Source organism: Dromaius novaehollandiae, chromosome 12 (assembly GCF_036370855.1).
Source record: "Dromaius novaehollandiae isolate bDroNov1 chromosome 12, bDroNov1.hap1, whole genome shotgun sequence".
NCBI lineage: Eukaryota > Metazoa > Chordata > Aves > Casuariiformes > Dromaiidae > Dromaius > Dromaius novaehollandiae.
This window is the reverse complement of record NC_088109.1, coordinates 10629150-10653926: the sequence shown is the minus strand read 5'-3', so window position 1 is coordinate 10653926 and position 24777 is coordinate 10629150. Positions and strand designations below refer to the sequence as shown.

The 24777-nt window shown below is 38.5% G+C and overlaps 1 protein-coding gene across 2 annotated transcripts in view; it reads right to left on the bottom strand.

The window, feature by feature from the left end:
- The window catches only part of CACNA2D3 (calcium voltage-gated channel auxiliary subunit alpha2delta 3), a 478082-nt gene that overhangs the window by 279552 nt on the left and 173753 nt on the right, over nt 1-24777 (bottom strand). For both annotated transcript variants that reach the window (XM_026096289.2, XM_064518911.1), the window contains exons 5-6: nt 22027-22189; nt 401-532 (exon numbers count right to left, since the gene is read on the bottom strand). In XM_026096289.2, the coding sequence (XP_025952074.1) occupies nt 401-532; nt 22027-22189 (295 nt within the window). The remainder of the gene's footprint in view (nt 1-400; nt 533-22026; nt 22190-24777) is intronic.

Below are 24777 nucleotides of genomic sequence, written 5' to 3'. Positions count from 1 at the left end.
AGTGAGATTTATATTCAGAATATTATATATTGCATTTGCGCTGAAAAAACAAAATTAATAGCATTACCTGAATCTCTGTAGTCATTTACATTGTGTATTACCTTCCTGTTCTTTTTTCACTTTCGTTTTTAATATAAAGAACAGATAGAACAGAAAACTCGATTCTCTAAATAAAATAACAACAAAAAAGTAACATCTTGGGGCTTTACTTCCAAACAAAAATTGGTGGAAAAAATCAGAATATTGAAAATCTTGATTAGAAATCACTTTCTCTGAAAACTAGACAAAATATAACTGAACCCGCAAGTATCTGCGAAAGTTATGATTTGTGACAACACTCAGTAGAAACTTGCAGCCACAGCATTCCTTATTGCTTCCTGGGAACTTGCGTTCTTCTTACCTGGGTATTGTCTGAAAAATCCTTTTGCACTTCCAAAGTACTGCCAGATGAGAGAAGGGTCACGATCAAAATTATCAACAAACACCTTATTTAAGGATTCAGACCAATAAACACCATTTACAATGGCTGGATCTGGAGAAAAAAAATAGAGAAAAGTGATTTTACTTAATAGGATCCCTTGAACTCTATCATCTTCAGCTTATTCAGCATCCAGAAATCTAGCAACTTTTGCAGACCATCTTTTGGTTATTTTGTCAATTAAGTGATTCAAAATAAATTATATAGTTACACAATGAAAGTATGATTAAAAATAGAGAAGAGAGACCAGGCACATTTTGTAGATAAGAGTGAAAATTGCTAATTAGCCCATTTATTTGGAACTACTGTATCACTTTATTCGGAATATAAATGAATCATCATCACAACAGATTATTATTTACTTCAGTTTACTTTCCCTAAATCTTTGGCAACATTGTCTCTCCCTTTTTTTCTTTTTTTTTTTTTTTTAATTCTTTAAGTTGATAAAATCATTTTCACTATATTTGAAAGCTTACTGTGAGAACCTCTTATTTAAGTGAATTATGGTAAACACCCAAACAAAATCTACAAAAGTTAATTAGATAAATGTATAACAAACAACACTATTATTTGGAAAACACTGGGCACAGATTTCACAATAATGACCTCACACTATTTCTGATTCCCATACAGAGAGAAGCAGAAATTAAATCTTGCTGTTGAGAATAAACTATCTCTATTCAATGCATCATAATACCTCCACCTAGTAATTCCTAAAAGCCCAGCCAGCCCAAGCTTTTATGCTTTTATGCTGCAGAATGGCAACTTAGTTTGATGGTGGCAAACCAGAAATAAATTAACACAGCTAAAAAGCAAGTTATTCAATCTCAGATTGTGATACAAAATGCAGCTGACAGATGAGAAACAATTAAGATATTTTATATTCCCAGTTCAACCTATACATGAAGTCAGCAGTACAGAAAGGAAAAACAAAATTAAAATCACAGCTGTATTATTTCATTTGTAAAAGTGTGCGTACATGCATACACACTAACAGTCATTCAAGCATTTGAAATAATGCTTCCATTAACTTTTAAAAGAATGGCGCTGAATTGATTTCAGAAGACTGCTTAGAATGTGATTTTAATGGAGTGGAAAAAAGGTGAATTGTTATCTTTCTTTAAATTCATCAAGACAAACAGCAGAAGAAAAAGGGAAACGTCTCAGTTGCACATCTCTGAATGTTGCTTTCATCTAAATATTTAGGTTTACAGAGAGGTGCTGCTGAAAAAGCAAGGTCAACAAAACAGATTTTGTTTTTAAAACATGTCTAGCACAGTTACATGTTTCTCTAGAAAAAGAAATAAACATTTAAAATCCGTCCAACTAGACACGTATCAAACAAACCAGTATCACTAGCCTGATGGCACAACACCAGTCTCGCCTGGCTGGCAAGAGCCACAGTCCTGGTGTTTCCAAGTTTACAGTTACTCCAACGACAAGCTGCAACTGAGACACCACAAATTAACTGACAAGACTATCCTGTGATATAACAGGAGTTTGTAGAAATATGCTCCTGTTTCAGCCTCCTCAAAACACTGGCTGGCGAGGATCAATGGCTCAGCATGCAGCCACTGGAGAACAGAGCGAAGCACCAACATCAGAATCACATTCTCGGTCACTCAGACTTTCCAGCACTGGTTCAGCTATTGATATGGTGGTTCTGCTCCGATACACAAGTTTTGATGGAAAATCTGAATCACTAAAAAACAGTGGTATTACTGGGTCAGAATTACAGTACTGAGATAAGGTGATAGAAAGTTCATATTTGAAAAACAGTGACGTATTTCAGAAGGTTTTTTTCTTCTCTTGGAAGTTGCTCTAGAAAGGTTTCTTTAGAGGACAAGCAAAGAACAGTCCTCCACCTCCAGAGGACAATAAATTCTTGGTACGCCCTTCACCAGTATTAGTGAAAAGCCAAGCTGGTCATAAATGGAGTAATTCCATCTTAATGCATATTTAACCTAAACTGTAGTGTTTCTTTGCAATGTACATTCAGATCTCATTCCAAGACTGAGCATGATACCTTAACTTTTTACAGTATCAGTTCATCAGGTATCTTTTATCCTGAATTCCGCAGAAGCTAATTTTTAATGCTCTTTCTTACTGAATTTGTGTCATGGTGCCACTGATCTGCGCAGAGCCTCCCCAGGCAGGGATAACGTCCTTTAAGTTCTACATTAACTCCAGCTCCATAACATCATGAGACAACTGCAGCTATCCAGGCTGTTAAGCTTTAATACTGAACGTGAAACACTTCCACTGGCATTTGAAAAAAAAAATTTATATGAAATATCACATGCAGTCACTTTTTAATCGATGTATGTGAAAATCCATGACTCTACAGTAGCGAATTACTTTTATTAGCTCATCTCTGAACACCCACTTAATGTGTTTATATATCTGTACTATGGATGAGAGAACTCTGCAGAAACACAACGGGGAGAATTTTTCCTGAACACGATAGTTTGAGCCTACATTCTGCATTATGTTGACAACACTAATCATCCAAATGCTGATCACTTAAAGCATTAATCCACTGACTGAAACTAATAGGAATTTATAGCTGAAAGGAGCATTAAGCAGGGCGTTTTAAATTAGAGGGCACAATTAAAATGCAATCTATGATGAGACAGGTTCCTTTAAAATGAATCCTGGTGACAATTTATTACCTTCCTACACCCTGCATATCTATTATGCCAGCTGTAATTTTTGCAGTATGGCAAGAGTGACCTGTAAGCTACATTTTGCGCATCAACCGTTTTTATAAAAAGGCAAATTAGGTCACACTCAGTTTAATCCATACACTGAACATAGGAAAGTGAAGTGGAAAAAAAGATATATCCACAGTACCAAGCTGAAGGTCTATAGCCTACGAGAGGAAATTGGGTATTTTTATTGCCTTCTGTATCTTCAGGCAGAAGGATCTCAGACCCGAGCTCCTCACCGTAAATTTGATAATGACTGTTACGGGGATGCAACTCTATCCACATATGTCATGCTAAATACAACCGAGTTCCTGACTACTTATGCTAAATAAAAATCTAGAGGCTCATCTTCTAGTAATAGGTATGTTAAACTTGCTGTTCTGGCCAACTTCCAATTTTAGTAATTACATTTTGCCTAAATCGTCCCCACTACTTTATTTAGAAACAGTATTCTTAAATTTTTTTATTGCTGGTGGATGTTGCCTGCGTCCCCAAAGCAGTGACATTTCAATAGCAGGTAAAGAAATGCTTGTGAATAATTGGGCAGGGAAAAACAAAGGAAAAAAGATAAAAACTTAATATAAATGCAAAATCATTAGTGTGACATTAGGAGTCTGATTCAAACACAATAAGTGTGAACAGCTTCTGCCACAATTCTTGAAACATAGTTTCTGCTTCTGCTTCCTGGCAATAACGGCTAAAAACATAATTAAAATATTCTTTTCCTCCTGCCTTCTAGATGGGCTGGCTTGCAATTATATAGGATTTTGTTCCAGTGCTGTTTGTGTAGATGCTATCTGTTTTTTATTGATATTTAATATAAAACCAGCCTCCAGAAAAATAGGTACAGTGACAGGAATCTGAAATATAATTGCCAAAGAACAGTACAAACGCATGTAGCAATTAAGTTGCTGTCACAGATACTGCTGACCCTAAGAAATAGGGCTGAAGACTCAACCGAGATGTGCAGACTGAAAGATGTACAACAGCATGGCTAAGGCTAGCACTGGAATGAAAAGTATTTTAATTCACGGAAACCACAAAAACAGCTAAAGACAAGACTCTGGAAATAAACTAATATTTACATATTAATAATGCATTTTGTCTTCTAATTATTCCAGCAAGCTTTATCGGAAATAGGGGATAGCTACTGAGGAATTCAGTGACTATGAAGGAAATGCAAGATATTTCTCTCTGTTCCCATAATCTGCTTTAATACCAAGAAAAAGTGTTACCAGTCATCCTTAGGGCTTTTCCTTCTGTTATATTGCATGTGTAATATAATTATTAATTTTTCCTGGAAAACTGTCAAAGATGCAGACATCCAAAATGGTGCTCCTTCTTGCAACAGCTGACCTCACTGGCAGCCCCCAGCATTGCAGAGCAGTAATGTCATACAGCAAAGCAGCATCAGCACAGCCCATAGGACCAAGCACAGGAAAGGAACACAAAATCCAGCGCCCTTTTGGCTCAAAGATGGCAACAATATTAGCTTAGCTTTGATGGCATTGACAACGTATTTAGTCTGGTCATATTTTAATAACAACAAAATCACATACTTTGCTGGGACATACACCAGCAATCTAATAATTACACCGCTCCACACTAATATGAATGCTTTTCAGGGTGGTCCAGCATTTTCAAGACCTGGGGCTGGATGCCAATTTTGGCAACTGCCTTTGCTTTCTTCTCTCTTCCCCTCCCTTTGGTAATGTGGATGCATCAGCTCATGGATCAAAGCGTCTGGCCATCTGTATACGCAAAAAAAGGTGTTTGCCTGTGTTGCTTCATGTGCTGAGAGCCATTCACCAGTGTCACGAATCGCACTCCCCCCTTGCACGTATATTGGGTGGCAAAGGCTTCAAGTGCCTGATCGCGTAGAGGCACAGTAGTAGATAGCTCCAGCATCCAACTTTGCCCTAATAGAATTTCCCTTCTCCTTTGAAGCTGCAGCAGAAGAACTGGAGTATGGCCAGATACACTTATTTTCAGCCTGAGTTTCATGACAGTTGGGTTTTTGGGTGTTTTTTTCATCGTTGTTTTTTTCTTTTAAGTGAACCAGGTGGTCTGAATCTCAAGGAAGTCTGGAACTAAGCTTTATTTCATTTGAAAGCCAGAATTACAGCTGCAAAGTCCTCACTAACACCACTCTGGGATAGAGATTCGGCCCTGACTCTCAGAATAGCTTGCCACCTAATGAATTATAAAAGACTTCCTGCAGCAAGTCAGAGTACCTTCGAGGTCACCCGTTCCGCCACTGGCCTGATTTGACCCTGCTTAACTTCTCAGATACAACAGCTAAAAGCAACCAATATAAGGGCAGATGTGGCAAGTGGTTGGAGCAAAGCTCTGGAAACAGGACTGAAGCAGGATCTATGAAGAAAGACGGTGGCTTTCTTGAATTGCAGGACAAGCTGGAGCAAAAGTCTAAGGCTTCAGCTTCTGGCCATCCAAGGAAGAACTGCAAATGCTGCCTTAAATAGATCTACTCTCCCCCAGCAGCCAAGGACACAGGGCAGCTACACCTATCACTACCAGCTCAGGTCGAAACCCAGTAATCCTGACAGATGATCACACCATAAATTGATGTGACCACAGATAACAGGATACTTCTGTATTTTTAGAAAAAACATACTATTAATTTCCACATTTTTTTCAGGATACTAATTGAAGACTATGAAAACGGAAAGATAGGTATCCTAAGAATATACCACACCACAGAGCTCTAGGACGCCAAGGTAATGATTGAGAAACAGGGAGAACAACATGGAAAACCAATGCTAGAAAAAGTTTTCCAGGTAGGAAAGAGAAAACAAATGCTCAGATCATAGGAATAAACCAAACTGAAAGGAGACCCTGAAATTCATCATAGAAGCAAAACTAGTTTTGAAGAAAGAGTCACTTCTGACACATGGCAAGAAGAAATTTCTGTGCAGGCTGGATGGAACTGGGGCCATCAGCGACCAGGAAATCTAAATCTGTGCAAGTGACAGGGGGGAAAAAGTGTTGTGACGAACAATACAGGAAGCCAGTGGAACATACTGCGAATTATAGGAAAAGAAAGCAAACGTCACTGCTGCTAAAAGAAGCCAACTGTGCCATAAAGTATTTAATGCACAACATATCAAAAGAGGCAATTTTAGCAGAGCTGCTGTCAGTGATATATGACAAAGAAGGTACAGCCTTGGAAATAAAAGTCACACTCATGGAAATTGCTCAAGGATAGACTTGTTCACAGATCTTTTCAAAAACTGTTTTAAGACAAAAAATAACGACACATTAAAAAACAAGCCTAAACAAGCCTATGCAAACCTGTAAGTTAACATTTAATGATAAATTTCTAATTACTATTGTTTTGATATTCAAAGAGAGACATGGACTTAGAGAAACAGGCCGACTCAGAGACGCCATACAGTGCAGGAAGGTATTCCACACTGCACATCAAGAGGGAGATGTTAAAGACCTAATTTTCCCCACCATATCATGCCTGATGCATACAGGGACAGGGAGGGGGCATCTGAACCTTTAGAGAGAAATATTTGATCATGTAAAATGCATTACAGTCACACTGAGCTACAACAGGCTATGTAAACCTCTAGCGCTACATTTGTAGGATTATCAACACAGTGGGCACATACGCGGTCCGACAGCATGCTGTTACTAGTCCATTTGCACGACACGTCATCAGCGCTCACCCTCACAAGCCATCGGCCCCTGCATGTCCCGCTGCTCTCCAAGCCTCGTGTAGCGCGCTGGTCTCGGACCCTTTGCGCAAGTTCAGGGGAACCGAAGTTCTACTCGGACAAAAGTGGCTGGAAAAAGCCGCACCGATATGAAAATGCTCAGCTGCTTCAAAACCTCTGAAACTACCGTTAATCCATACAGAAACAATGAGCAGATGCACAAGCGCATCTTGGGATGAACACATCGCAGAATCAGTCACACATTCTTCAACACTATTTGCTCCTTTACAAAAGCGCCAAGCTGCAAGAAAGACACCTAGATAAACGAAGTACAGACAGCCTAAAAATGCCTTCGCAGGTTTTCAGCCAAACAGTTTTTTGAAGCAGTTTATACTCCAGCCAAGTGTGCTAATACTTGACCAGAAGAGCAAGCCGCCTTTTTTCCCTCTTCACACAGCACAGATCCAAGACAAATCAAAGGAGGGTCTGTGTTATGTAGCAGGATAGAGGCAAATAATTACTGTACTCTAAAATAGTAGACAAAATGAGTAAAATACAGCTTTGGATAAGATGTATATGATTCTCTGTGTAAATGTCAATCTTCTCTGCTCCATACTAAACAAAAGCTACAGTTTTTACATTTGCCATATAACCATTTCATCAAATGTTTTTGCACAATTCAATCTTGAAGGTTTTCAGAAACCCAGAAGTATTCTGTCAGTTACCAGTAAGTTTAGAAATTAAGAATGCTTTCCCAACATATTTCAGGAGGGAAATAAGGCCTTGAAAATGTTTAAATAAAATAAAGCAAAACAAAAAAGCAAATGAAACTCCCCAATACATTCCCAGCACACGAACTCAATCCTTATTAAATATATATATATACTCTACACAGAATTATGAGAATTTTTTCACTAATATATTTCACACTGAAAACTACCCTGCATATTTTCCCCTGTTTTTTTTATTTTAAGTCAGTAACAAACAAATACTGCTTGTTTTTTCATATTAAAGTAATGGAATAAACACAAGTAAGGAAATTTAGCACTCCAGAAGAGGACAAACCAATTATAATTCATTTTCAGTATACATATCCAATTTATTTATTTAAGTATATTACTATGGGAAACAGCTTGCATTCCAGAGGTTACTGATTAAAAAAAGCCTGCATGAAATTCTTTCCAGACAGGTAGAAAGTAGAAATAACTGCTCTCAAAGAATAGTTAGACATATAATACCAATAATATTCTCAGCATTATACATATTTGGACAAGCTCAGAGGTTTTTTTTTGGGGGGGGGGTAACAGAATGGTTAAACAAAAAGGGAAGAGAGCAACAAGAAAGCCTCAAAAATCAATATTTTTCCAGATTCAAAACGCAGAGGATAAAGGTAGGAAGGAAGACACCTTTTATGTTTAAAGTATTTAAAGTTTATTTGAATTTTGAGTCAGACAAAGGCAATTGCTTTGGGGACACGACAATGATGCCTTTATTAAAAGTTTCTTAAACGTGCTTGGGTGTGATTTATTCCTATTGCTGATGAAGCAAACAGAATCCTGAATTTTTTTTTTGCAAACAGACACACTGAATGAATACCGCCTGGCTTCAGCACTGATTTCTGCTCCAAGAAGGAAACTGACCAGCAAGGCAACAAAAATCCACTTCCTTTTGATGAAAAGGAGGAGATGTTTTTATAAATTATTTTTGAAGACATTTAATTTCCAAACATTTTTAAATTTAAAAATGCACACGTAAATGATAATTCATACTGTTCAGTTCTGATCCTACAATGCAACTTGTATTTCTTGTAAAAGCTTTGCAGCACTGCCTCCCAGACCGGCTAGTCAAGCAAGGCGCATGTTACAGATAGATCAGTAACCGCCCAGCACAGCAGGATGAGGACACAAATTAAGCCAGTCCAACCTGCTTCACCGTCTCCTCCGTGGTCCTGCAGCTGCGAATGTCTGGGGACAGATCTCACACCTCAGCACTGACATGCCTGAGGTTTTTTTTTCATTCAGTAATGCTAATTGTAAACAGGCCAGGAGAGAACTTGCTGCACTTGAGGGATGCTTTGGTAAAGCAGGTAATTTCCAGGATAATTGAAAGTGGAGCTGAAATAACTTATCAGAGATGTAGTCAGGTAAGGACAAGCACCCAAGCCTCCAAGCCAGAGGTGCTGAGAGCATGGCGAGTATAACAGGGCTCAGGTTAAAACCTAGTTAAGAGAGGCTGAATTAACTGTAGCTTCAGAGGTAGTCGGTCCAAGTTCGGTAAGCTCCCTGCAGTTCAGAAGAGGTTGTCTTTGGCTTGCTTCTTATCCCTGCTCTCAGCCTAGCAATGCTTCAGCTTTTGTGCTTCATCTACCTCATTCTCAAAGAATTTGTCTTTGTAGTTCACACTCCTTCCCTGCAGTTCAAAGGCTTTGGACACCAGTTCTCCCATCAGTCATTCCCACATAACATCCACTGAAGTAACAGAGTTGAACCGCAGCAAGAGAGGACAACGTTCAGCTCGAGGACGTGAAGCCGAGACGTTTCCTCGCAAGATAGGCAGTGGGACTCAGGAAACCTAGGGCAGCAGCGACGGCCGCACTCGCGCCACGCACAGTACCTACACGCAGACGCCAGCGCAGAGCAGGGCCGCGCTTGGAGACCACGTCCGGCACGGGGCTTCGCAGAGCCGCGCTGGCAGGAGCCCGACAGCAGCGTTGGGCACCTGCGACTCCACGCTCAGCAGTGGCCTTTGCCAAGCTCCCCGCTGAGCTCGCTGGAGCGAGATTGGGGGTCTCCACGCTGCCCTGCAATCCGTGTGGGGGACCCACGTGGGTCACCTGGGGCAGGGGCCCAAGGGGAGCGGGGTAACAGCATGGAGTCACTGCTGCTTCCTCCCCTTCATAAGGGAGGTGAAAAACCATCTCCACAACCTCTAATCACTCCTCAGTGAAGTCAATACTCAGCAGAGAAGTTAATACAGAAAAGGAAAAGATACGAGAGGAGATGCAGCAATTTTCTGCTGTTGTAGGCTAATGGCAAATTGTTCTTGGCCCTGGAAGTGGGGGAGGCATCATGATTAACAGACCTATCTCGGGTCAAAATGCCTCTTCATATTGTATCTGAGCCAGTGCACACAACGCACCTTCACTGGCTCACACGTGTCAAAAGGCAACCCAGCCCCGAGTAACCAAGCAACAGCTGCTGAGGAAGGAGAGGTGCAGAGCAGAGGGCTTTTTTTTATTTTCTTCTTCTTTTTTTTTTTTTTTTTTTTTCCAACAGAAAAACTTCATGTTACCATGTAGCTTGTATCTGGCATCTGGTTGCCATGGTGATGTGGACATATTAGAAACATATAGATTAGATCCACAGCCAGAGACAGACAGACCAGGATACAAAAAAGATAAAGCACAATACACATCTTGAGTGATGATGCCAACATTTCCAAAAGGCTTGTTGTTCAAGACAGAGGACTAAGAAAAAAAAAGAGAGAGAAAGAGAAAGGGAAAAAAATCTGTGAAGCTAAAGCCCTTTGCAAGAACAAAGCAGCAGCCTGAGGAGACGCTGGGAATAGGATCTGAGGCAGGATTTGAGCAAAACCAGATGGAACAAGTGGAGAATTCTGCACATCTCTGTCCAATAGCCAGCAAGAGTTAAAACAAAGAAATAAGGGAAGATAGGAAATTCCTGCAACCTTGACTAAATCAGTTAGACTAAGAAAGTTCCTTTTAAATTAAACAATGACCAAAGTTAGGAAGACAGTGCAAACACTGTGCTAAAGATCTTAAAATGTGAAGACAAACAGTTTAGGGGAAGGATTTCAAAATATAAATATAGTGGTCCAGGACAATATGTGGCCATGACTATTTAAATAACAACTCCAGGATGTTGAATTTTCAGAAGGCCATAAAATCACATACGACAGTGACGGACAAGATTTTATTTCTTAATTTCACACCTTGCAGGAAAAGGGTTTTACATATCTGCTACTTGCAGATTATAATCTTTCTGCATCACCTGAGAAATGAATTTTTTTAGTTCTAATATTCTAGAAAATAGGTAATCTCGATTTGACAGCCCCTTGGAAGGAGTTGATAGGAAAGTATGACTGAACGATATTCATAGCTCCTTTTAAGTAGCAAATTGAAAAAACTCACTTAATCAAAAAATGGCTGTGGTTCATCACATTTCAATATCTTTTAGAGAAGGCTCTATTACACTCGGTAGATTTTTTTTTTCCTATGCAAGCAAAACTTTTGATTACAGTCTGCATTTATTGACTTGTCGTGCATAAGCTCATCTTTTAACAAGCAGCGAAAGTCATGCTATGGAAGTGGCATTTGACACAGGCGATATTCTTCACCAGTCTACAAAGTGTTCAAGCAAACCTTAAAGATAAGTTGTGGAGTCTAAGTTTAAGATCTACGTTTGCAATGCTTCTAGTGTTAAAGAAGCAGACACGGATGTGGAAAGAAGGAAGCTCAGACTGGTCTTGATGTTTGTGTTGCTAGTGACACAGAGCAAAATTATTCAAGGCTACAAGGGTTTTTAAGGCTATTTTTTTTTAATCTTTTCTTAAAGTGTTAAGTGATGCAGTTAATTATGACAGAAGGTAGGAAACAATTATGAGTAAAGAAAGAAAGAAAATGTCTGCAACCCCAAAAAAATAATGAGAGGAAATAACTGATTGCCAACTTTCCATAATAATCACTAGAAAAACAAAAGCTTTTAAACAAAGATTTAAGTCACACGATACACTCTATACTTTCAGCAGCCTGTAAATGATTCGTGATAAGAGGGACAAAAAGTGGCACAAAACACAGCATGGACATGTTATAATTAATCACATCAAGCCCAAAGCTCTGAGAAGAGGAGATAAAGCCCATTTCTGCACAAGAGTATCATAAGCTTATATAAAGACCACCAAACCAAAGAGGCTAATAAATAAAGCCATGGAAGAATGCTAAGTAAAGGCTTTCAGCCTGAAAAGCAACTGAACTATAAAAATAATGATAGCACCACGAAAAATTGAACTGCAATTCATAGGAAAACAGCAGACATTTATAGTCTTTTCTTTGAAACAAGTGAAGTCCAAATATACTTTGTGACTTGTAAGGTACTTTTTAATCACTTCTTTTAAAAATCCATGTTGACTGGGAGTGATTACTGTAACGGAATCAAAACGATTGCTAATACTTGAATGTTATTCCATCGCAACAGCATAGAATTCATGTCAGTGCAGTATTAATGCAAGAGAAAATGTATTTTGACTACTATTAATCAAGATTTCTTTAACTTTTTACAGATTATTGAACTTATAATTGTATTTTATATTCACGAATTATTACTATTTTTTTTTAATACTGATGACACAGCTTGAGACTCTCCATAACATACTGTGTGCCTTATGTTTGTTAGTCAAGTTGACGTAAACCATATCTCCTGTTGACAGAAATGTTTAAAAATATTCATGGACTTCAGCATCCATCACAGAACTCTGCAGTTATGGAAAGCCCTGATAAAATCCCTCCCTGTACTTCAAAAAGCTCAGCACAACAGCTTTAGTGTGGTGCGAGAATGGAAAGGAGAGAGACCGAGACAGAAAGGGAGCGAGAGAGCAAACGCGAGAGAGAATGAGCAAGAAAGCACACGTAAGAGCCAGCACATGAAAGAGAGAAAAAGAGAAGAAAAGAAATGCTTCTCTAGATTAAATTTTGATATTACTACTTTCATTCTTCAAGGCAGCAGATTAGCTCTTGGACTGTGTAACACTGACCATTATGGTTCATTTTCTATTTTAGTTCTTTTTTGCCAGTAAATATATAGCAACATCTTATATTAAGGCTACTACTTAGGCTACCTGTATTTGACAACCTGTAATCCAGACCACCCTATTTCAGTTAACCATACTGCCTCAAAGAACAGCTTTTTTTCTTTCCCCCACCCCTGCAAAACCTCAAACACTGAGGATTTAGAGAAGAGGAATTGTTTGCCTGCCCACACCCACACTCTTTTCCAGCTTCCTTAATACAGCTCCTCCCTGTAACACGCATACATTTTCTGATTTAACAGCAAAACAGGCCTGATGACATAGAAGTAACTTTGCTAGGCACCTGCCAATTTACGATAGCAGAGATTTTATAAACTAACCAGTCTCTGGGCTGCTGATTGGTTTGTCTTTGTCAAAAACCTATCTGATAATGAGGAAGAAATTCCTTCCTGGTGCCAGGAAGGCAACCAGCAGAACGCACACCACCACTGCAATGCCAGGGGGGTGACACAGGGAACTGTTCCCACGCAGAGATTTTAAGAAGTCAACTATGATTACGTGATTTAACCCATATCGTCCACCTGCTCCCTTCTCAAATACATTACAGTAGAGAAGGAAGAGTTATTCAGTCAAAAAATTCACAAAAACATGAGTGCAACCCTAAAATGTATTTCCAAGTCATGTGGCAGTACTATGAAATACAGCTTAGCTGGTGTAACAAAGGACAGGAAAATTCTGTCTTTTATACTGGTAGCCATTAATGAAATGTCAGACAAAGTTGTACGAAAATGCAAACAGAAATCTACTCAGTATAAGTAATGTCAACATTAAAAAGTAATTGGTGTAAGCAATGTGCTAAATGTTCGTGTAGCTTCCTTAATTTGAAATGTACTCATATACAGAAAACGTTGAAACACGCACGGTATACAATAGTATAAACCCAAACCTCTGTTATAAATGAAAGCTGGAGAGTAACTTTCCAAATCCAACATTTTCAGATATTTTGTCCTTTATTTTAGCATGATATCATTAAAATCAGTAACTGATTCTAACATATTCTCTTCTCCTTGCACAGAGCACACTTCCTCCTTGGAGTCCATCATCTTTTAGTTGGGGCAGTTATTGATATTGGGTTTCTATTTTAATACATGTTGAGCAACAAGCAGGAGAGCAGGAAGATGCCTTAAAAGTGCCTTCCTGGATCAGAAAGTTATTTACGGAAGACAGTCATTACTGCAGATTTTACTGTATGCAAAATCATGTAATGTGCTGCTTTTGTGTGCTGCCCACTGAATCCTGCTTTTCTGCATACCCGGCAACATTTCACCAGGGGCACTTCGCAGGCACTCTCCAACTCTAAGGATTCCTCCAACCCAAGCTAAGAGTGGGCATTTTCCAGTTCAAACTAATCTGATATTAAGCTAGGAAGAGACATTTCTAAAACTGAGTCGGTTGTTAAGAACAAGCTGACTCACTTGTAGCAGTATTGGGCTGCTGTTTGCGTGCACCCAGAAAGACTGGCATTAAGTCTTCACGCATTATTCAACCCAGGACTCTACTAGGAGGAAAGCAAGAAAAGCCAAGCTGGAATATTTTGATTCCAGTTTCACAGAACTTTTAAACATCTGCTTCGGTCTATGCCCACAAAGGGCAGTAGCTCAGCAAGCGTTTAAATTTTAAGACTGAAAGCCAAACCGTTTGTGCGAAGGTAGCTAGCACGTGGTGCTGCGCTGAAGAGCATCACACTGCTGAGCCAGACCAAAAACTCTAGCAGTGGTCACAGGGCACAGACTGAGAAACTGTGCCCTGGGCAATATAACTGAATCCTAGTGGAAATAAGCTATGGGAAAACAGGCAAACACTATAATATTGGGGTACAAAAACTACGTCTCTCAAAAGTATGTCATGCATTGCACAAGAGGACAGCAGAGGGATGCAACCTAGCTATCTCTGAATGGGAGGCAAAATAGAGACATCAACCTTATGTTGCACCTCAATAATTTAAACTTCTTGAGGTTCAGGGCTTGGTCCCTCAGCTACAGAGCCATGCTGGCATAGCTACCCTGTGTTCACAGCATTTCCATGCAATACTCCAGTGAATCATGCAGATATATCACCCCCCGCTTTGCGCAAAGAAAGGGCTCCGCATAACTCTCCACCATTAAGCATAGATACGCCTATGTGTCTTTTCCTCTGACATTTGTTACAGTGACGTACGCAGAAATGCATTATAAATAATTAAGAGCACTTTTGAGTTTGGAAATCTGTAGTTTATCTGGTAATAAGTTTGGACTCTTTCCTCAGTTTCCTCAAGGATTTGTAATAAATACCAAAAACTCACTGGATAAGTCCTGCAAAGCTATAGGATGGTTTTAATTCCACTGTCAGCTGTGTTAATAGGATGAAGGTTTATCCTCTAGGAAATATTCCTCCATTATAAGACTCAGTGAGTAAAACAAGATTATATATAGTAAACTAGAAATGAGCACAAAGGAAAAACTCCCATTAGCTTAAATCAACTTAGCTAAGCACACTTTCTTTCTACTGCCAAGAGAAATTTTCATCTCTCGTTTCTTTTCAGGACAAAGTCAGACATGCTGCTCAAGCTGCATCTGATCCCAGCAAAGATACTACCTGTCCCCCAAGCTAACTCCATTTACACATGTCTACCTCCTCCATCTCTCAGAGACTACTGTCCAGAGCTGGCAGATAAATTCACTCAGGGTCACTTCCACCCTGCGTCCCTCAAAAAAAAAAAAGTGACCTGATTACTGATCTGAATGGGGCAGAGGGCAGTAACTCCTTTTCCCCAAAAGCCTCCAGCTGACATACTTCCAATGGTGCCTTGAGACACTTATCAACTTCTTTATGGGCGTTAATCTCCAAAAAAATGGTACAGAAAGTACAGAAAGACTTGCCATACTAGTTCAGACAAAAACGGAGATATTAAGGTCAGTGTTGGGGAGGCCTACACGGGAAGAAACAAAAACTCTGTGCAAGGAGTCAACTATACATGTTCACCAAACACTGCAAAACCGGGCCCAAAGATGAACCACATGCATCTTTATGTCTTCTTAGGAAGACAAAGTTAGGAAACTGAGGCAGACAATACCCAAAGAGATAAGCAAAACTGCATTTTTATTTTTAATTAAGAACATTTGGTGACAGTGTGTGTGCGTATTTCAGTCCAGACTGAATCTAGAAGTGGGCATACAGTACATATTTTATGAGAAATAAGGTTTGTAGAACTCAGTATTTTTACAGTTGCAAAAGGCTCTCAGGCACAGAAGTCTGTCTTTACATCAAAATGTCTTACAGCGAAGCAATGACTGCACTGAGCACATTCATTCTAAACAGAGATTCAATAAAGACAAATTGTGTTCTGTATCCAACTGTGATTAGAAACAATTTAGCTTTGTTATTCTGCTTCTACTGTGAAAAAGCCTGCATCACTTCACTTTTTAGTGTGTTTCTTTGTATCTAAAAGTCTGAGTCAGATCTTGTTTACCCACATGTAAACCAAAGTAACCATTCAAGGTAATCAAATTATAGAGGCATGCACTTAAGGTATCCTGTTTGGTCTCTTTCTGAAGATCTTGTTGTCTACTCTTGATTCCTAACCTGTGGCTATGGGCACACAATTTTGGATTTTAAGAAGTTCAGACTACTTCATTTTGGAGGAAAAAAAAAAGTGATTAAACAAAAGGCTTGCTACTTTGGTTTTACTGAGAAAACATATAGTACATCAATTGTCCTTATAAATCACGACAAATTCCTGCACCTCACAAGTCACTGAAGACATCCTATCAGTCCAAGTCCCAGGAATATTCAAGCAACACAGAAATAATTCCCCAGAAATGGAAAAGTATTAAAAAGCCTTCCAGGTGGGCAGATGCCTGCTCTGGTGCATCTTAGTAGCTGCCTGTTTGCATTCCAAGAGATGCCAGAGGCGACTGTGGTCCAACACTGATTTTACAATATGATGTCCTTGACTTCGAGGATCCCTAGTTTGCACCAGGACTTTAGATAAAGGGGAATTTAGTGCCAGCTCTGAATTAGTCAGTGAATTAGCCTAACTCTTGTTAAGAATGAGAATGTAAAATGTGCAAAATATAAAGCCTACAAAATGTTGAAGAGCTAATGGAAGACAAGAAAGGTACAATAGAAAGACAGTTTAAAAGACAAGGAGAAAGGCTAGTGTCTGGATGTTTCTGAAGTATAGAATAAAAGAGAACCTGGGATTTTCCCCTATCAACTACAAACGTAAAGTTTACCTTATTATACAAACAAAGACTGACTGCAAAAGCTCAAAAAATAGGAGCTGTTTTCAGTTGATATTGAGTTAGTGTATTCACCAATATCCTCTTGAATTTCCTAGACTTCATGCAACACTAATATAATATACGCATATGAGATCCTGCTGTGTGTCACTTCTGGTACTGTGCTGTGCTATACTTCACTTTTCAGCAGGTCCCATATTTTAGAATTTTCTGAGTGTACGTCACCAAGATGCATCCACTCTGGCTTTGGTTTTATCTACATTCCTCTGAAATCCAGAAGATTAAAGAAAATATTTCAGACGGTATCATATGCTTCAGTCAGATGTTCATAATCATCTTCCAAGAACGGGAAAAAATGTTGAGCAGATAAACTCAATACAGGCAACCATGCCATTACTGACCATAACTATAGGTAAATAACATTACGTGACAGAGACCTAGAAAAATAACACTGAAATTCTTCAGCTCAGCTTCACCACATGCTTTGGACAAAGGATGTAGCATTTTACTAAGTAAAGACTACCTGAATTCTCACACTAACAAAGAATATATGCTGCTCTGTTTTTATTTTAATTTTATATGCTATCAATACCCGTAAGATCATATTTTAGTGTTCTGAGGACATCTTTCATCATCTCCTCATGTACAAAAATCTATTACAGAATCCCACTTTTTTCCCAGTGGCAAAGCTACTGCCAGAAACCACCTTCTCCATGGACGGTCGCCAGAAAGCCCTAGTCCGCATTCCAACTGCCTACTTTATACTCACTTGTCACATCCCCAGGTTCTTCCAAATACACTACTAGTATCTCAAAAAGCAATGAAGTAAATGTTGAAAACATGTAAGCTTCAAATCATTAATCACTTTTCATTATCATTAATATCTCTTCTGTGATAGCTGTTCAAAACTTGCCAATCAATATACAGAAAAGCGTATCTGAGTTTATTTGGAAGGTATATCTATGGAAGTATATATGAAAGGTATGTCTGAAACAGGTAGCCTACCCCAAATCACTTATATACTAAAATAACAGGAGAGAGTTAAAAAATGGAAATATAAGATATGAAAACTTGCTTTCATGACAATACATGATCCATGTAAATTAACTTTATAAAAATAATAGCTAAATTAGACAAAGTCTTATATACAATTATTCTCACACCTGAATTTCTGTCTTGGTCTTGCATTATCCAAATTGGATTCAGATTGATTCAGTAGTTTCCAAAACTGTAAACTTTTATGTTAAAATGAAAGCAGTAAATTTCTTTCTCCCTCCCTTCTCCAGCTACAAATACACACATATGATACATCTGTTTAATTCACTTAAGAATTTCTCTTTTTTTCCACTTCTGTCATAAAACTGTACACGGGATGATAACTGTAAGCTGTCAAATCTGTGGAGGGAAGAAACAGTTACTGCTTGCTAAGAGAGTTGTCACATAACTTTTTACTTAATCTCTATTTATTCATTGTTTAAAGGGATACTGCCTTGCAAATCCTATGGCTATAGACAACAAACACACTTTGCTTAAAGAGAAGTCATAGAATGAAATGAGGGATTTAGAACAGATTTAGTTTGCTTAAATGTTTCAAAAGCAAAACGTTATCATAAACAGTTATTTTCAAGAAAAATGAAGGCGGCCTATTTCATCAGAATGTTCTGCGGTTTAAGTGACTCAATATGCCAACAGATATTTTTTGCAAAAAAATGGAACGCTAACCTTGCTGCGGAACAGCTTAGAGCTCAGAGCCGTCTCTGTGTATTGACATATAAATAAGCACACTTTTCTGTAAAGCACGATCATCCACTTCTTTTTCTGAATTTCTTCAATATATGATCATTACAGAAATGCTGAAACAGCACTTTCTGAAACGCATGCCTTTATAGGCTTTATCTTCCAAAAATCAGTATCTTTTTGTATTTGTAACATTAGCTGATGTGCCCTACGTGGTACGGAGAAACTGGGGGGTGAGAAGAGAGAGAGGCACCAACACAATGCGAGACCACACAAGAGCACATCAGTAGCCAGACCAGCTCTTTACACTTTATAATGATGTCAAAATTAAAAGCACTGTAACTGCAAATCTATGATTCTTTATTAAATTTACCATTTCACTTTTTCCTGTACATTTATGTATATGTAATCTGTATTCAAAGATGGCACTGGAGTTATCTATAGGCTTACAAATTTGCTTAGTTTTTAGTTAGATCTTTTGGATCTTGTTTTCCTCTTTAAGATATTCCATGCTAAATTTTAATATCAAAGCTGTGACATTTATGGTAGTCCAGCTTTCTTGATTTCATCACAAACATCATGAAATTTCCTTTTTCTTTTTTTAAAAAACTTTTTCAGATTCTAGACTTGATAGTTTCCTTAGAATAGGAAAATTTAGTTCTGTTGCTATTTAGATTTTTAAGCTTCTCTGTGCAGAGGCTGAAAGAGCCAGAAAACAAAAGAATAGCAGTCATATTTAAGTCCAATGATTTTAAGCCAATCTCTTTCTTTCAGAACCCAGTTAATGACTGTGACATTCAGTCTGGCAATTCTGCAATTAATCTTTCATAGATTCTACAGCTGGGAGGGATCATTATGATCATGCAATCTGACCAGGCCAAAATATTTCCCCAAAATAATTCTAGACTACATATTATTTCAAACAAACAAAAATCTGGGCTTGATTAAGGGCTTCTAGAGGAAAAAAGTCACATAGTCTATTGTAAATTGCTTCAATAATTAACTGTCTAAATTAAAATAAATAATAAAAAAACCACAACTTTATTGAGCCCAATTTTGTGCAATTTGCTCAGTAGCTAAGCCAAATTTCAGCCATTGGATCTTTTAAAAATTTTAATGGCCAGATTAGAGAGCCAAGTATTTATAATTAACTAGAGATCAACTAAGTCACCCTTTAATCATCTCCTGGATAAGCTAAATGGACTGAACTCCTGGAGTCTTCGATGAGCAAGTCCTGCGATTATCCTCTGAACCTGTTGCAAGTTATCAATATCTCTCCAGAACTTAAAAAAACCCAAATCAAGTAACACATGTTAGAAGCAGCTTACAAATACAGACTTCATTTTTCTATGCTGAATTGAGCGCCTTGTGTTTAAACAGTCAATGATCATACTAGCTGTTTTTCACTGCACGTTTGGGCTGTGGTTTCGCCTACTAATTCAATAAAATAAAACATAACCTGGAAACAAACGACAGGCACTTTCCAGAGGAATGGTGTTGTGCAGATACCTGTTTGTAAAGCTATCAATATCTACTGCCTGTGCCCTCAGGCTGGGATTTAATTAACTTGTTATCACACCACTGCATTACAGAACTTGCGAAATGGGCACTGAAAAAGCTAAGGATACAGAGCTCCTCTTCCCGCTAGGAGTAACGTTTCCAGACATTGTCAGTCTCCAAGCTGAAACTATCATGCCCGTGTGTAAGGAAAATGTCAGCAGCAAACGAGATTTCAGCACTTGGAATACATTTGAATGATAAAAAATGTGTTTCTGCAGCTGCACAGAGTGATGATTTTGGCTGGTTTGAATCAGACAAAGTGGAAACAGGAATCATCACGGTGCTCTATCTCCCCATCTCTCTAGGCAGTCCCTGCATTAGAGGCCAAAACAAGATGAAATCTCTCTGACTTTGGCCTTTATCTGTAATTAATTAGCATATAAAATGGACTCTATACATAGCAGTGCTACATATCACGTAACTGAAGGTTCTTTCATTTTACTGCTGTCACTGTCTTCAAATATTCAGGTTAGTTTGCTCCTTCAGAGAAATACGATTGCCTGGCCATTCTATACCCCTTTGCAACGACTACTTCTCTTTTTGATTTTATTTTAATAAGAAACATAATACATACATATGTCCATTCTGGAATGAATTCATTACTTGGAGGTTCATTAAATAAATATTAGCATTTCTATGACAAAAATGATTTGGTAGTTTTATAAGTTTTAAGCATTTTTTAAATCTCTTCAAAATATCCCATACACACCCCATTTCACAACCTTGTAAATACTCCCCACGAAGCTTTGTTATTTTGTAATCCCTAATTTAGGACATGACTGTACAGCTCCTGGCTTCTCAAGATTCTCAAGTCTGAATCATGACTTAGAAGAGAAACTATCATATTAATCACTTCTAGCAGCCCAGCTTATTTGAACTACTTCTCTTCCCGTTTGTGATTACACAATATCCTTGCATGAACTACCACAATTGCTAGCCTGGAATATATTATGAGGAAAGCATTTAATGTATTTTTAGCTGTCTCTTAGTATAGTTAAAACAAGGAAGAGGAACCAGATAATGAGATTAGGCAGCTCTCTACAGACCAGGGACAAATGCCCTGCAGGCTTCGTTTGGAAACTTCCACGCTTCCTTTTTTATCAGGAGCTTCAGAAAAATGAATAGATGGGTGCTGTATGAGCACAGCAAGATCTAAATTGTGCTGCCTGATCTAATCGAAGCGACAAAGGGAAAATGAGCAAGTGTTGCTGAGTTAGATTCGCATTCCTTGCTTTTAGACTCGAGTACATCTCTTCTAAACAAATCTAACGTAGTTATTTGTTAGCGTTTTGTGCTATACCGTGCCTATGACACATTGCCAGGGTAGTAGATATCTTGATATACTTTACTCCTCCTAAATACTAACTGAAAACTTACAGCAGCTGTGCATGCAGTCATATGCAGCTAGGAGTATTCCCAGAAGCTTGAGAGCATAAATCTGACAACATATGCCCTGCCAATCTACCCTGCCTCTTTCAAAGGTTCTTCCAGCTCAGGTAAGCGACAATGTCAGCCCTATTCAGCTGATCTAGAGATTCTGGAAAGTAAGCAAATATGTTTATTCATTTGAATATGGCAGAATTCATGTTGCAAGTTTAATATACAAATTATTGACCATATTAAATCGTGAGAGATTTTGCCATAAAACAAAAGAAATTACAGAACTGTTTGCCTTTAGCATTCCTTGTCTGAAAACTGAGCATAATTGCATCCGAAAAACACACAATATATAATCAATAGCTTCATTTTATAAGAAAAAATGTTTCTAATTTATGTTTGGCCAATGTAACGATGAAATCAAACACCTCTTATCTTACCTTTATTGTACATATTGGTTGGTACTTGGACATCGCTCAGACTGACATTCACAGGTAAGTTATTGAAGTGGTCATTTGGCACTAGAATAAACTCCTTCCCCAGTTCCAGATAGTTTCCTTCTTCATCTCGCTCATTTATGAGCACAGCATTGAAGTATTCATACTGCAACAGAAATCCACATGCAGTATTCAGAATTCACATGCAGCATAAAAATACAAGGAGGTTTGAATGCTGTAACATATGCGTCTATCCACTGGTTAATGTTTACATGCATCTCCATCTAGAATAGAAGGTATTTTTATGATCTCACAGATTCCCTCTTCACTGTCTTACTAGTACAGGTATATTTCTGAAAACAGTTAGAGATTCATCAAAGCATCTCAAGAAAGTGATATATTGCCTCAGATCTCTGGCTGCCCTGCAAACATGAAGAGAAGCCCAGCTAACACCTTAAACACAAAGGACACACAAAGTTCTCTAGATTTAAATCATTTGCTGCACGATTATTTAATAGCGATCTCTCTTTTCAGCTTAATATTTCCATCAGTTCAAGAACTGCTATCAATGCTGAACTTAGGCCTTGACAGGCTGAAGGGTTCTTACCTCACGGGAATATTACCTAAACCAGTGACAGCAAAATTTCAGAGGCCTTTTTCTCCAAAGCTGCTATTGCTCACCCCAGTACTGACTGATATTTCTTGTAGAAAAACATGTATTTATTTCTTGAGGAACTTTACAAATCCAAATAATAATCCAAACAATAGCTTTTCTAAAGTCACACATGCTTGAATATGGACATTTAAACTTAGCAGTGACTCAGTTTGAACGAGAAATCATCATCTGCCTGTTTACAGATTCCCGATGAGTATTTGCCCTATTTTGGACAGAACCATAACCAGATAAGCAAAAGCAATTTAGATAAAATTATTGATTTTTTTTTTTATGACCTAGTTCAACCAGAAATTCTATCAAGCTCCGAAGGCAAACAAACAACAGTGAAGACTACTTTTTAACCTCTCAAATATCCTTAATCCTTGGCAATAGTTTTCGTGATGTGTTTCTTAATAGCAGCAGACCAAAATATAGTGTCATTGAAGTCTCATTAATTTAAATCTCAGTCTCTGCCCTAACTATCCATTTGATCATAAACATTATTTAAACATGAATCTATACACTTTTTACAAGGGTAATTATGATATCATTTACGAGGCTAACGCAGACCAGCAATACTTAAAAGGCTTTTCACAAACCCCATTTTTCAATTTCGTATGTAACTAGTTCTACTCAACCAGAATTAGCCAAAATCTTACTGTCTATACACTTTTACTACAAACCTTGATAATTTAATCAGTATCCTAAATGAAGGCGCACATGACAAACTTTCTTTATACTGCTTTTATTTTCGAAATGGCTAACCTGTGGCTTAGATTTTAGATGGAAGTAGAGTCCAAAAGAAGTCACAGTATCTTAACTAGATTTCGAGCACCTTCTGTGCAAGAGATGGGACTATTCAGACACACTCAAAGTTCCACATACCATTGATAGCAAACAACAGACTGAGATATTTGAAATTCAATTTAAAATCTTCTGACATGATTAAACATTTGACCTTACAGTCATTTTCCTTTAACTGGTTTATACCGAGACAAGCCAAAAAACCTGCCACATGCATGTCATGAATATATAAAACTACTGAATCCAAAATTCCTTGAAAAAAGGAGTCTTTTCTTTGCTTCGGGAGCTTTGGGTAAAGAAAACAGCAGAGATGTCACTTAACTCAGCTCCAATTTCTTTAAGTAATGCAACTGGAATTACCCAACACCCTACACGTCACCCGTCTCTCCTAAGATATACCATTTGGCGGATGCCACCGTTACACACTTGATTCTTCTTATACCAAACCAAGAAGGATGAAGAAAGGTGCTCACTTCCAAGACACTTCAGTTCTCATCCTATTCAGGAGATGCCTTCTCCCCCATTTATTATCCAGGTTTATCAAGGATCGTTAACTGTCTTGCGTGCCTGCAGAAGATGCCAGGAGGCACAGCAGCGCTCTCGCTCTACCCTTTCTGCAAAAGCCAGAGACGTTCGGCAGAAGACTGAAAGCCCAATTCTCATTTCCCACCAACATAAAGCCTCGCACTAACGACTGCTGTAAAGCCCAAACCTACTCCAATTCCAGGCAAGGCAGAGGTAAGCTGTACAGCTTCTCCCTGGAATATCATACAGCATCTCAGTCAGGAAGAAAGGCTGATAATCCATCCCTTGGGAGTACAGCGATCAATAAAATTACATTGCATACTCCTTTCTTGCCCACCAGCTCACTCTCCCAGCCCACCAGACAGCTACGCTCCAGCAGGGTGAGGGTGCCTGCACCGTTCTTGTCCCCCTCTCCCAAAAGGCCTGGGGTTGTTTTCCTACTCCTGTGCGGAGCATGACAGCACTGCCACAACTGCTGCGGCTGCACATAGGCCCCTCTGTTCCTTTCATCCCTGTCACGGGGAAATCAAAGCTGTTTTCTGATAATTTTTAAAGACCACCATTGAAAGCGTTCATGAACACCTCGCTCAGAATTTTAACATAGAAGTTATATTTAAATATTACACTGTTAGGAAAAGGTGAATACATTTGTGGAGAAAAGATCCTGCACTAAAATCTGTAGCAATAGAACTCTTCCGTTTCATTGAATTTTAGTTGTGTATCATGGGATAATTTCTACTGTAATTCACCTACGAGCTTAGCGATTTCAA